This window comes from Arvicola amphibius, chromosome 6 (genome assembly GCF_903992535.2).
Source record: "Arvicola amphibius chromosome 6, mArvAmp1.2, whole genome shotgun sequence".
Taxonomy (NCBI): domain Eukaryota; kingdom Metazoa; phylum Chordata; class Mammalia; order Rodentia; family Cricetidae; genus Arvicola; species Arvicola amphibius.
In genome coordinates this window covers 7,787,895-7,801,284 of record NC_052052.2, presented here as the reverse complement: position 1 = coordinate 7,801,284, position 13,390 = coordinate 7,787,895, and the positions used below count along the sequence as shown (strand labels likewise).

General features: G+C 45.5%; 1 protein-coding gene across 1 annotated transcript in view; it reads left to right on the top strand.

Annotated features, from left to right (window-relative positions):
• Mtor (mechanistic target of rapamycin kinase) overlaps nucleotides 1-12,371 on the top strand; it is a 110,651-nt gene extending 98,280 nt beyond the window's left edge. Inside the window, exons 51-58 of the mRNA XM_038333022.1 lie at nucleotides 650-722; nucleotides 1,113-1,187; nucleotides 1,431-1,566; nucleotides 2,179-2,244; nucleotides 6,738-6,818; nucleotides 7,063-7,143; nucleotides 10,839-10,944; nucleotides 11,470-12,371. Of these exons, the coding sequence (XP_038188950.1) occupies nucleotides 650-722; nucleotides 1,113-1,187; nucleotides 1,431-1,566; nucleotides 2,179-2,244; nucleotides 6,738-6,818; nucleotides 7,063-7,143; nucleotides 10,839-10,944; nucleotides 11,470-11,485 (634 nt within the window). The 3' untranslated portion in view covers nucleotides 11,486-12,371. The remainder of the gene's footprint in view (nucleotides 1-649; nucleotides 723-1,112; nucleotides 1,188-1,430; nucleotides 1,567-2,178; nucleotides 2,245-6,737; nucleotides 6,819-7,062; nucleotides 7,144-10,838; nucleotides 10,945-11,469) is intronic.
• The last annotated feature ends 1,019 nt before the right edge of the window (nucleotides 12,372-13,390 follow it).

The window sequence follows — 13,390 nt, the reverse complement described above, 5'->3', positions numbered from 1 at the left end:
AGCCATGTGTGAGCACTGTAAAACAAACTAAAAACCAATAGTCTGATGCCGACACACACACACACACACACACACACACACACACACACACACTGTAAAACAAAATACAGAGCTCTAGAAACTAGGGCTTGGTGGTTGGCAGTGGTGGCACACGCCTTTAATCACAGAACTCAGGAGGCAGAAGCAGATGGATCCCTGAGTTTGAGGCCAGACTGGTCTACAGAGCAAATTCCAGGACTGGCTCTAAAACTACAGACAAAAAGAAAAAAGAAAGAAAGAAAGAAAGAAATCAATACTTTGAAATTTTTGAAACCCTGGCAGAATGCCTTTGAAGAAAGACTGACAGACTAAGAAGGACTTAGACTTATACAGACAAGCCCCTGTGGTTGCTGCTTGGTGGGAATAACCGAGCTATGCCATTCTTGTCAGAAACTTTCCTGGGGACCCAAGATTCCAAGAAAGGAAATGCAAGTGCAGATAATAAAATGGGCGGCCTCTGCTGCAAGCACACTCCTCTGCCTTTGTGACCCCAAAACAGCTTACACACAGGCAGATGGGGGCTGTGTTCACCTGAGAGTGGGACTTTGCCAGCCCCTGGCCTGGGGCTATCTCACTGATTGATGCACCCCCCTCTACTCTCACTTGTCAGACACCCGTCCAACCTGATGCTGGACCGGCTGAGTGGGAAGATCCTGCACATTGACTTCGGGGACTGTTTTGAGGTGACTGCTGCACACAGCTAACCCTCCTGACAGTTCAGGCAGCTCCAGCTCCAAAGGCCTTCCCTTCCCCCTCCTCTTAGCCTCTAAGCCCCTTGGGCAAGGACTCTCCCCACACCCTCTCAGAGAAGAGGGATCTCCATCCTCCCAACTATGTCCTGGCCAGGGTCAGGCAGTGAGCACTTGGCCTTTTTCTCTTCCCTATTTTTATTTTCTTAGCCGTCTTTCAAACCCCTGAGATAAATGCCCTCTCGCTGAATTCAGTAGGAACTCCTTTCCTTGCTGTGATGTCAGTCAGTGCATGCAATGAGAGAAGCCGCCCACCTTCCCCTGGCCTTAACTAGAGGCCAGAACCTAACCATGGATTTGGCTTTTTCTTTAATGACTATATAGGTTGCTATGACCAGAGAGAAATTTCCAGAAAAGATTCCATTTAGACTAACAAGAATGTTGACCAATGCTATGGAGGTGAGTGGATCCTGGGTACACACTGATTTGAAATGGAGCCTTCTCTGAAGACAGACGTGGTTTCTGTAGCAGGTCCCCATTACAGTGTTAGATGACCTTTGGAGGTCAGCATTGCATGTTGTATGTACTGGCCCAGGTCTGCGCCCGTGTCAGGGTGACACAGGCCCTCCCATGCCTTGGTCATAAGGCACCAGTGAGCCACAGTTGGTAACTCCTGGCTGTGTGGCTCTGTTGCTCTTGCAGGTTACAGGTCTGGATGGCAACTACAGAACCACATGCCATACGGTGATGGAAGTGCTTCGGGAACACAAGGACAGTGTCATGGCTGTGCTGGAAGCCTTCGTCTATGACCCTTTGCTGAACTGGAGGCTAATGGACAGTAAGTTTCAAATATGTGGGATGAATTCTTTATAAGTTCTAAGCCAGCCTGGGCTATTTGAAATAAGTATGTATGCAGATATGCGCGAGCGCGCGCGCGCGTGTGTGTGTGTGTGTGTGTGTGTGTGTGTGTGTCCGTGTATGTATGTATATATATTTGTGTATATGTAAGTGTCCCAAAAACATTACAGAGCAGCTCTGGGGCTAGAGAGGAATTTCGGGTATTTTTATGAGCTCTAGAACATTCCCACTCTAGCCTTAGCTATTTAAATGAAGTTTTTTTTTGGATAAACTGCACCTTCGTGGGTTTCATTTGTTTGGTCTGTAGCGTGGGAAGCTGGGATTTAGTAGGAAACACAGTTGTGATGTGAGGCTTCTGGTGCTCTGGGAGTAAACCAGCACTCTCCTGTCTAAGTCAGGTCTGCAGTGGGCAGCTTCTAGGCCTCAGATCCCAGCTCTCGCCCTTGGTTTTGAGTGATAGAGCTTGTTCACTATTTAGCATGGCAGCTTTTGAAAAAATTATGTTTTTATGATCACAAGGAAATACCTTCCAACCAAGTTTCTTTCAAGTCACAGTCTGAAGTGCTTCCTAACACTTCATTTCTTTTCCTAGCAAATACCAAAGGCAATAAGCGGTCTCGCACAAGGACAGACTCCTACTCCGCAGGCCAGTCAGTAGGTGGGTACGTCCCGGGGAAGTGGCGACCCCTTCCTCATCTCTGGCGACCCCTTCCTCATCTCCAGAGCATTTGGTCATCTTACCTACATAGCAAGTTTGAGGTCAGCCTGGGTTATGAGACCCAGTCTGAAAGAAACAAAAAGAGGGGGGCTATCAAGCCTGTGGGGACCTGAGTTCAATTCCCAGAACCCATGTAAAAAGTAGGAGAGACTGACCCATGGAGGTTGATCACATATGAACTGTAACATGTACTCTGTTGACAGAGGTTTTCTGTCCTACCCAGTAACCACAGTAATTAAGTCCCAAAGAAATTACACAGAGGTCTACATTAACTATAAACTGAATGGCCCATTAGCTTAGGCTTCGTAGCCATGCGGTGGTGGCGCACACCTATAATCCCAGCACTTGGGAGGCAGAGACAAGTGGATCTCTGTGAGTTCAAGGCCAGCCTGGTCTACAAGAGCTAGTTCCAGGACAGGACAGGCTCCAAAGCTACAGAGAAACCCTGTCTTGAAAAAAAAAGAAAAGAAAGAAAGAAAGAAAAAAAAAGAAATCTTCTACAAGAGCTTAGGCTTATTAACTCATAACTTATATTAGCCCATTATTCTTGTCTATGCTAGCCATGTGGCTCAGAACCTTATTCAGCGAGGCAGTCACATCTTACTTCTTCTGTGGCTGGGACAGGACTCTGGAAAGAGTTTCCCTCTTCTCAGAATTCTCCTGTTCTCATGGACCTGTCTCTATTTCCTGTCTAGTTGTCCTGCCTATGCTTCCTGCCTGGCTACTGGCCAATCAGCATTTATTTAAAATATAATTCACAGGATACAGACCATTGTCCCATAGTACTTACCCCTCTTTTTGTGAAAAAAAAAAAAAGAACTTTGAATCTAATATCCTTTGTTTAGCTTTTCTCCTGACCATTATCCATAACAACTTGTAACCAACATTCTAAACAAAGGAAAATATCCATAGTCCATTTTATGGGAATGTGGGCATAGTTTTCCAGGCTACTTCCTGCTGGTTGGGGACACTGATAATCTTATGGGAACCTAAAGAAAAATTAGAATTATGATCAAGTCATGACTGGAGTAAGTATCCTGTGAGGCTTGATCATCTCAGGCAGCATCTTGAATCTGTTTGGGATGTAGAACTCTGACATCTGAGCAATCTGTTCCTACCGGAGATTTCTGAGGTGGTCTTCCATCAAACCTGGATTTTTCTTAATTCAGAATGAATACATAGCCTCTCATTTTCTTTAGAAATAAAAGCAAAACTTCTCCAAAGTACCATATCTTTTCACTTCAATTTTGAAGTCAAGGCATTTACAAAATATTTATCTTGGATTAAATCAGCAGCATTTATAAGCAAATATATTTTAGCAGCTGTTGCTCCTTCCTCAGCACTCACACAATTCAAAGAGAACATAATAACATACAGTATCCATCTCTGTGTAAATCATCTTTATGTGGCTTTATTTTAACCTCTATTTCTTTTATTTTTAATTTTTGCCTTTTTGAGACAGGGTTTTTCTGTGTATATTTGGCTATCCTGGAATTCATTCTGTAGACCAGGCTGTCCTTGAACCCACAGAGATCTGCCTGCCTCTGCCTCCGAAGTGTTGGGATTAAAAGTGTGTGCCACCAGACCTTGAACTCACAGAGGTCTGCCTGCCTCTGTCTCCCAAGTGTTTAGATTTAAAAAAAAAGGTGTGTGCCACCACAACCAACTATTCTCTTTCTTTTTTATTATAAGGACTTTAACCTTTAGCCTGCATATATTTTTAACACACTCTAAACCATTTAGAGGTTTTCTTCGTCTTTGACTCTCTCTTTACTGTATATCTCTCTTTTTCTGACCACATGAATCTTTATTTGCTAAGCAATATGGCTAAGGTTAAAGCCGTGGCTTTAGCAGCTGGATCCAGCTCATTTCTTAGCTTTCTGAGATTCCAGCCTCATTGTGGAGGTACCAGCTGAAGCCATGTTTATTGCCACAACTCTATAGCGTTTCAAGGTCCCTGCCAGCAAGCAAACTGTAGCAGTCTGCTCACAAACCACACTCAAATGCTCTGTGGCCAGACCTCCTGCCTGAAAGAGTCAGAGTTTGCACTGGCAGGACGGCCCAGAAAGCCAGCATTTTAAAACGATGCAGCTTTTTTCCTGCTATGGCTGAAAACCAAAAAGCATACAGTCAGCTTTTCATCGACACCATTTAAGTGTTTTGTGACAGGGCCTCTTTTTTTTAATATTTATTTATTTATTATGTATACAATATTCTGTCTGTGTGTATGCCTGCAGGACAGAAGAGGGCACCAGACCCCATTACAGATGGTTGTGAGCCACCATATGGTTGCTGGGAATTGAACTCAGGACCTTTGGAAGAGCAGTCAGTGCTCTTAACCTCTGAGCCATCTCTCCAGCCCCCGTGGCAGGGCCTCTTAAAAGAGTTACAAGGTTTTATAGCTAAAGCTGAGTCAGGAAGCCTCTCTTTTTTTTTTTTTTTTTTTTTTTTTTTTTTTTTTTTTTTTTTTTTTTTTTGGTTTTTCGAGACAGGGTTTCTCTGTGGCTTTGGAGCCTGTCCTGGAACTAGCTCTTGTAGACCAGACTGGTCTCGAACTCACAGAGATCCGCCTGCCTCTGCCTCCCGAGTGCTGGGATTAAAGGCGTGCGCCACCACCGCCCAGCTAGGAAGCCTCTCTTAAATGAGTGCTTGCCTCTAGCAAGCAGAGCCCACCTGAGAAAATGCTGCTATCAATAAGCTGTGCTTAACCCTATTCTTTTTTGTATAGAATTACTTTCCAAGCTCTCTCAGGCTTTCTATGGGAGCACTTGTCCACGTGGGCACCAGTACTCCTCTCCCACACTGCCCACCAGTTCCCAAATAGTCACACTGAGACTTATTTTTTATTATGAATGCTCAGCCAATAGCTTAGGCTTATTACTAACTAGCTCTTACATTTTAAGTTAACCCATATTTCTTATCTATGCTCTGCCATGTGGCAATACCTTTACAACATGGCAAATCCATCTTGCTTCTCTCCATGTCTCCTCGCAACTCCTGAGACTCCTCCCCTTTCTTCTTCGTGCTCTCTTTTTGTCTGCACGTCCCACCTAACCTCTACCTGTCCAGCTATTGTCCAGCCAGCTTTGTTATTAGCCCAATCACAGTGACATATATTCACACAGTGGAAAGGAATATTCTATATTTCCCCCTTTTTTTTCTAATTAAAAAGTAAGGTTTCAACTTTTAACAGTAAATTTATAAACAACAAAACAGTTCTCAAGTAAGAATTACAATTATATACAATAGTAACAAATAATAAATTTTTAAATAATTAGAAACTAATTACTCTTTTTTAAATCTTTAATCATTGCTTTTTTTATTTGTATGTGTTTTGCCTACATGTATGTCTGTGCATTTCATGAATGCCTGGAGGAGGCCAGAAGAAGGTGTTGGAGCCCCTGGATTTGGAATTACAAATGATTGTGAGCCACCATGAGGGTGGTGGGAATCAAACCCATGTCTTCCAAAAAAACTCTAAGTACTCTTAACCACTGAGCCATCCTTCAGCCCTCTTTCCTGACATCAGTGCTAAAGATGTAGCTTAGGGGAGTGCTTGCCTAGCATGAATGAAACCCTGAGTTTAATCCCCAAGACATCTCAGTAGGTAAGGGGTAAGGGTGCTTATGCCTACTCTGGCCCCCTAAGATTGAGCCCCTGGACACAGCAGAAGGAGAGAAACAACTTCTCAAAGTTGTCCTCTGACCTCCCATACATGCTTGGTCCCTCCAACACACACATACACATAAATAAAGGTAATTTTTTTTTTAATAAAGGTAATTTTTATTTAAAAAAGAATAGCTGGGCTGGAGAGATGGCTCAGCAGTTAGGAGCACATACTGTTTTTCCAGAGGACCTGAGTTTGGTCCCAGCACGCTATCAGGTGGATCATAGCTGTCTGTAATTCCAGCTCCAGGAAGATTCATCTCCTCTGGTCTTAGGCACCCACACCACACATACATGTGGACATGCCCATATACACATACATACATACATACATACATATACTTTAAAATGAAATAAATTAAAAGAAACATAAGAGTAACAGCCAGGCGTTGTGATACATGGCTGTAATCCCAGCAGTTGGGAGGTAGAGGCATGAGGACCTCTTTACCTACATGAGGAGTTTAAGGGCAGCCTCTGATATCTCTGAGACCTCTCAAAAGAAATTAGAGGGTTAGGTGGTGGTGGCGCACGCCTTTAATCCCAGCACTCAGGAGGCAGAGGCAGGCGGATCTCTGTGAGTTCGAGGCCAGCCTGGTCTACAAGAGCTAGTTCTAGGACAGCCTCCAAAGCTACAGAGAAACCTTGTCTCAAAAAAAGAAAGAAAGAAATTAGAAAATAATGGTTTCTTAGTATTTGAATCTCCTTCTAACTTCTACTAATTGAGGTTTTTTGTTGTTGTTTTGTTTTGTTTTGTTTCTTTATCCTAGAAATTTTGGATGGTGTAGAACTTGGAGAACCAGCCCATAAGAAAGCAGGAACCACGGTGCCAGAATCCATTCACTCTTTCAGTAAGTCCACGCCGAGAAACTGCAGCAATGATGCGCTCATTGCACAGACAGATACGCTGAGCCACAGCCAGAGAGGAAGTCAACAAGGCGAGCAACAGTGCCGCCTCGGAGAGGAAAGGGCCATGAATTCCGCACTGTGTGCAGAGGACAGAGTCACATATGCACAGGACTGCTCAGCACTCGGCCATGTTTCATAACAGCTGGGCAACGGTGGACCTGTTGCTTCTACTCTTGTGTCTTTCAGTTGGAGATGGTTTGGTGAAACCAGAGGCCTTAAACAAGAAAGCTATTCAGATTATTAACAGAGTTCGAGATAAGCTTACTGGTGAGTGCTTGGGGCTAAAGGGACACAAAGCCTGATGTGGGGAGTGTTCTCTCAGTGAGTGGCCAGCCCCTGTCCTGGGAGTCAGTTCCACGTGGCTCCTGAGTGACTTTAGGCACAGTGCGCTCCTCTTCTTGCTGAAGACTCTTGGTCTCACTTGAGGTCTCTTAACCTCATTCACTCTGGACATGAGGGAGGCTCTTTTGGAATCTGGATGGATTCCAGAACCAGCCAACTCCATAGGCAAGTTACTGGCCTCGTGGTGAGATGCTGGCGGGTGCCGGACCACGTGGACTACAGTGGAAGGATGGAAGAGGAGACATGTTTGATTTTGGAAAGCAGCTACCAATTCCTGCTGATCCTCTTTCTTCTGTTGGGTGGGTTATTACATGAGTAGGAGCCAGAAAGCCAGCACTCTTCCACACTCACCGACTCTGTGACCTCTGAACTCATTTCTCCATCTGAATGGCAGAAGCCCTGACAAAGGACGTGAACACCCTAGGAAACAGGATTCCAGGCTCTGGGCCTCAGAGCCAGTCAGTTTTGTAGTCAGAGGTGCTTAATCAAGTACCTGTTTGTGCTAGATGCCAAAGGAGCCACAGCAGCAGAAACAGACACAGCTTCCCTGGCTTTTCAGGGCTCAGAATCTAAGGGGGGGACACTGTCACTAAACAGAGGAGAGTCATTTGAGGCTGTGTGCCTTGTGATGGCAGAGTTTAATTTGGAAATTCCAGAAACGTTCGCTAAGGACATAACTGGAGTTCAAGTTTACAAGAGGAGTGTAGTAGTTACTTTTCTGTTGTTGGTGGTAAGACACCATGACCAAGGCAACTTTGTTTTGTTTTTCTAAGACAGGGTTTCACTGTGTAACCCTGGATGTCCTGGAACGCACTCTGTAGACCAGGCTGGCCTCAAACTCACAGAGATCCGCCTGCCTCTGCCTCCTGAGTGCTGGGATTAAAGGTGTGTACCACCACCACCTGGCCAAGGTAACTTATAAAAGAAAGCGTTTATTTGGAGCTGACAGCTCTGGGTGGTTAGTTTGAACCCACAACCCTGTGGTGGTGAGCACAGCAGGCAGGCAAGCATGGTGCCTGAGCAGTTGCTGAGAGCTTGCATCTTGTTCCACAACCGTGAGGCAGACAAAGCTTACTGGAAATGAACAAAGCCTGTCTCCATTAACACAAGGCGTCCAATACCACTGCACCTCCTAATCCTTCCAAAACAGTTCCACCAACTGGGAACCAAGTATTCAAATATATGAGGACCATTCTCATTTAGACCCTTCCTCCTCCCTGCGCAAGGAGTTAGCTAGGAGGACACTGTTCCAGGCTGAAGGAGCAGTGTACACTATAGAACCCTTTGATGAGAGTGACGGCAAGAGAGAAGGTCCTAGGGCTAACCTTGTGGCCTAGAAAAAACAGTGTGATGACTGGCTGGACCAGGGCTCTAGTATCCAGGGAAGACAGCCACTCATGAAGACCTCAGATGCAAGAGATCTTGAGGGCAAACCAAAGGTTGTACTAGGACTGCAGCTCATTGGTAAAGTTCTTGCCTAACACTCAGAAACCTAACTTAGAGCCCCAGTGTGGTGATTTTTTTTTCTTTTTCAAATAAAGCTTGCCTGAAGATAAGAGTGCAGAGCTAGGCACCCTAGTTAGCCATAGAGGCCAGGCAGTGGTGGCGCACACCTTTAGTCCCAGCACTCAGGAAACAGAGGCAGACAGAGTTCAAGGTTACCCTAGGCTGTATAAGATTGAATCAGTTTAAAAGGGAAACAGAGCCAAGTGGTAGTGGCTCACACCTTTAATTCCAGAACTAGGGAGGTGGAGACAAGAGGGCCAGTAACACCCAAAAATATAAAAGCCCACAAAGACTGCTGTTGACACGTGAGACATGAGAAGGTCAAAGGTGACTCCAGGACACTGGTGTTCATCTTAGAGCTGTGAATAACCCTACGGCCAGACTGGAGTTGTTGAAGAGAATGAGATGAAGGCGAAGAAGTGGGATGTGGCAGAATTCTCGAGCGGCTTATGCAGGGAGGGGAGGACTAAGTAAGCAAAGTCGAGGCCTTTGTGGGCAGAAGTTCTGGGTGCTGAGAGCCACCCTAGTGCTGGCTCATGGCATGTACCATGTCTCATGGTACAAAAGGACTCTCTGACTGAGCTACACCCCTATGTCTCAATTTTTTTCTCTACAAGGAAATAGAGGGATGTGTTTACAAAATTGAAAAGGAGGCCGGGCAATGGTGGCGCATGCCTTTAATCCCAGCACTCGGGAGGCAGAGGCAGGCCTCTGTAAGTTCGAGACCAGCCTGGTCTACAGAGCTAGTTCCAGGACAGGCTCCAAAGCCACAGAGAAACCCTGTCTCGAAAAACCAAAAAAAAAAAAAAAAAAAAATGAAAAGGCCATTGTGATGGCACGCATCTTTAATACTAATAATCAGGAGGCAGAGGCAGATAGATCTCAGTGAGTTCCAGGCCAGCCAGAGCTACATATATAGAGAGAGACCCTGTCTCAAAAAAAAAAAAAAAAAAACAATTAAAAAGCCGTGAAAAGGACATAATCAAGGAAAGTTTGAACAAAGACTAAGTCATCAGTACTTCAGACTTGTAGGAAAGCAGGAGGACTGGACCCTGAGCACAGTGCAGGGTGGTCGGAGGAGAGGAACGAACTCCTGAGATGGGGAGAAGAGGGAATTGATGCAAACTGCCCCAAACTAAAACATCGGAGGAAGGGCATCTGGCCAGGGTTAGAAGTAGAGAAGACTGGGGAGACTTTTAACAGACCTGGCGGTACTAGAAAGGCGTTTTGCCAGCTAGGTGTGGTGGCTCACACCTGCATTCCAGAAGGGGAACAAGGCATGAGGGTTGCTGGGCTATACAATGAGTTCCAAGAGAACAAGGAACGGTATGGAGGGGAGGGGAGGGGAAAGAAGGGAAAGGAAGGGAAGGGAAGAAAAGAAACTGGTTACAGCAGTAGACAGCTTGGGAAATCAGGAGAATTCAAGACCAGTCTCAGCTACATAATTCAGGCCATCTCTGACTGCCTAAGATCTCTCTCAAAAAACTGTAACAGCAAAATATTTCTGTGTTAAAGAAAATATAAAAGAGGCAGGTTAGGCCTGGAGAGGTGACTCTGATTAAGAGCATGTGTTATCCGATGACTCCCAGCCCCCATATGGTGGTTGATCATGACCATCAGTGACTGCAGTTCCAGACCTCCGAGGGCACACACATGGTATACGTGCAGACATACAGTCAAAGCATTCATACACATAAAATTTAAAATTCTTTAAAAACAAACAAACAAACAAAAAAATCAGGCAGGTTTTCAAAGAAGCTGTGCTGGCTGGCCAGGCTGCAGAGTCTGTATGAGGCCCGTGTCCTCACTGTCCAGTAGGAACACGGACGGCAGTCTGCGGGGCCCAAACTGGACGGCCTTGTCCACTCTTCAGATCAGATCTTGGAGCAGCTCCATTAGCCACATCTCTGACGTCTTCACCATCTTTGAACGAGGTCTGTTATAGGAGACCCCTGTGTGTACAGATGACACTGAAGTCAATGCAGGAGTGGTCTGTCCTTCCCACTCAAGCAAGAGTTGACTTCCTGTGGCTGCATAGACGGTGGGGCCACACAGGAACATGGCATTTGTTGATATCAGATTCAGATGACAGTGTTTCTCCTTCCACTTCCTAGGTCGGGATTTCTCTCATGACGACACCTTGGATGTTCCAACCCAAGTGGAGCTGCTCATCAAGCAGGCGACGTCCCACGAAAACCTCTGCCAGTGCTACATTGGCTGGTAAGCTTCAGTGGCCGAGTGCGGTGGCACATGCCTCTAATCCCAGCACCGGGGATGCAGGGGAGACAGATGTCTTCAGGTCCAGGGCAGCCAGAACTACAGTGGTGAAACTCTGTCTTAAAAATAAACAAACAAGCAGTCAGGACCAAAGACGGTGTGGTGGAGCGGCCTTACAGGACGGTCAGACCTGGCTAATGGCTCTAGTTTACAAGTTTGTAGCTCTCAGAGTGCTTCTTCTCTAACAGGAGAAACCTGAGAAATGCACATCTGCATTTGGAAGTTAAAATGGCTTTGAGATCCATGGTTCAGAGTGGGAAGGGCACCTGATTGGTCTGTAAGTCTTTTGGATTTTTGTTGTCGCTCCAGAGGTGCAGAAGGGCACAGGAGCCAGGGAGTGACGAGAGAGAATGGCGAGAGGAAAGGTTGAGAATCCTGGAGTGTTTGAGCAGAAATCAGACCTCCTCTGTGTACAAGGTAAAGCTTGGAAGACGTCTGATTATGACTGCCTTTGTTGTCCCCTCCTAGGTGTCCCTTCTGGTAACCGGAGCCTGGCAAACCACAGCATTTCCTCAGATGCTTTTGTACCTTGGTCTGTGCTTCCAGTGGACTGAATCCAAGGGCATAAAGTTGGACTTTGTTAAATATTTTGAAATGTATATGAAAAGAACTACTGTATATTCAAAGTTGGTCTGAACCAACCTCCTAGCTGCTGTTGTAAAAACTGTCAGAAACACAAGGCTTGATTCAGTTCCCGGACAGTGAAACACAGAAATCCTACAGAAACCAAGCCTTTGATTTTGGGGGGAAAGATGATGGGTATCTGAAAAATACGGGTTTTGACTTGACTTACAAGAGAACTCATCACAAGCATTTCCTGCAGAAAAATATAGTCCATTCTCTCAACCCAGGGACAGTGGACAAAGCACAGTCAGGTATGCCCGCGGCCTGGAGAACACGGACCAGGGGCTCCAACAGTGATGCAGACTTAAGCACTCCACCCATCCTGTTACCTCACCAGTCCCTGGGCAGCAGTGGCAACGTTTGCAGGATGGGCCAAAGTGGGTGAGAAGATCTGTCTTCTGCTTGACCCCATGACGCTGAAGTCACACCTTCCAGGAGGGCAGTTTGCTCAGACACCAGGCCACCGTGTGTGAGCAGGTGTGCCGCGGATCCCAGTGCATGGGGGGTGCATCGTCCCTGCTGTGTGGAAGAGGGATGAGTACATTGTGTTTGAAACGGGCTCACAACACAAGTGCTGTCGTGGAGGTGCTGATCGCAGAGGGAGAGATACACTAGAACAGGTCGGGAACTCTGAGCAAAGCAAATATCCAACTAAATACACAAAAGCATAAAGTGAAGCCACATCTAGACACCATATTGTAGCTGAGTAATTTTTGTGCCAATAAATGACATCAGAATTTTAAAAACGTGTGTCTATATATATATATATATATATATATATATATATATATATATATATATATGACTGGCTCTTATTAGTAATTATTTTATAAATTCTGTCATTGGGGATTCAACTCAGTGGTAGGCCACTAGTTAATAGGCAGTGGCCTAAGGTGTTTCCCAGCCTCGCACAAAAGAAAAAGGGATCCAGGCAAGGGAGTCTACATTACCTTCCAGCACTAGAGAGGCCAAGATGGGGAATCAGAGGCAAGCTTGAATCTCAAGATCCAGGACAGCAAGAGCTAGAGAGAAACCTATCTTGAAAAAAACAATTTTTATATGTGTATATATGACACATGTCATTTTAGTTATATATATATATATATATGTGTATGTGTATATATGTCATTTTACATACATATGTATGTATAGGTATGGCATATGATCAGATGCCCATGTCGACCAAAGACCAGAAGAAGTCATCTGCCCCCTGCCAGCTTGAGTTGCAGATAGTTATGAACCTCAGGACTAGGTGCTATGGTCCTCTAGAAGAAAAGGAGTGTTCTTAACTGCTGAGACCTCTCTCCTCCCCATCCAGTTTTTTAGTGGAGGGGGGGGGGGGGTTCGAGATAGGGTTTCTTTGTAGCTTTGGAGTCTGTCCTGGAACTAGCTCTTTTAGACCAAGCTGGCATCGAACTCAGAGAGATCCGCCTGTGTCTGCCTCCCGAGTGCTGGGATTAAAGGCGTGTGCCACCACCGCCCGGCCCCACCCAGTTTTTTGTTGCTTTTTGTTTTTTGTTTTTAACTTTAAATTGGAAAAATCCAGTCCAAGTGTGGTATGCACACCTTTAGTTTCAGGACTTAGGAGGCTGAGGCAGGCCGATCTCTGAGTACCCAGTCCTGGGATTAGTGGCCTTGACCACCATGCCAGCAGAGAAAAACTATAACTGTGATTAAAACTGTATTTTCAGCCAGGCGGTGGTGGTGCACTTTTAATCCCAGCATTTGGGAGGCAGAGGCTGGCGGATCTCTGAGATCACGGCCT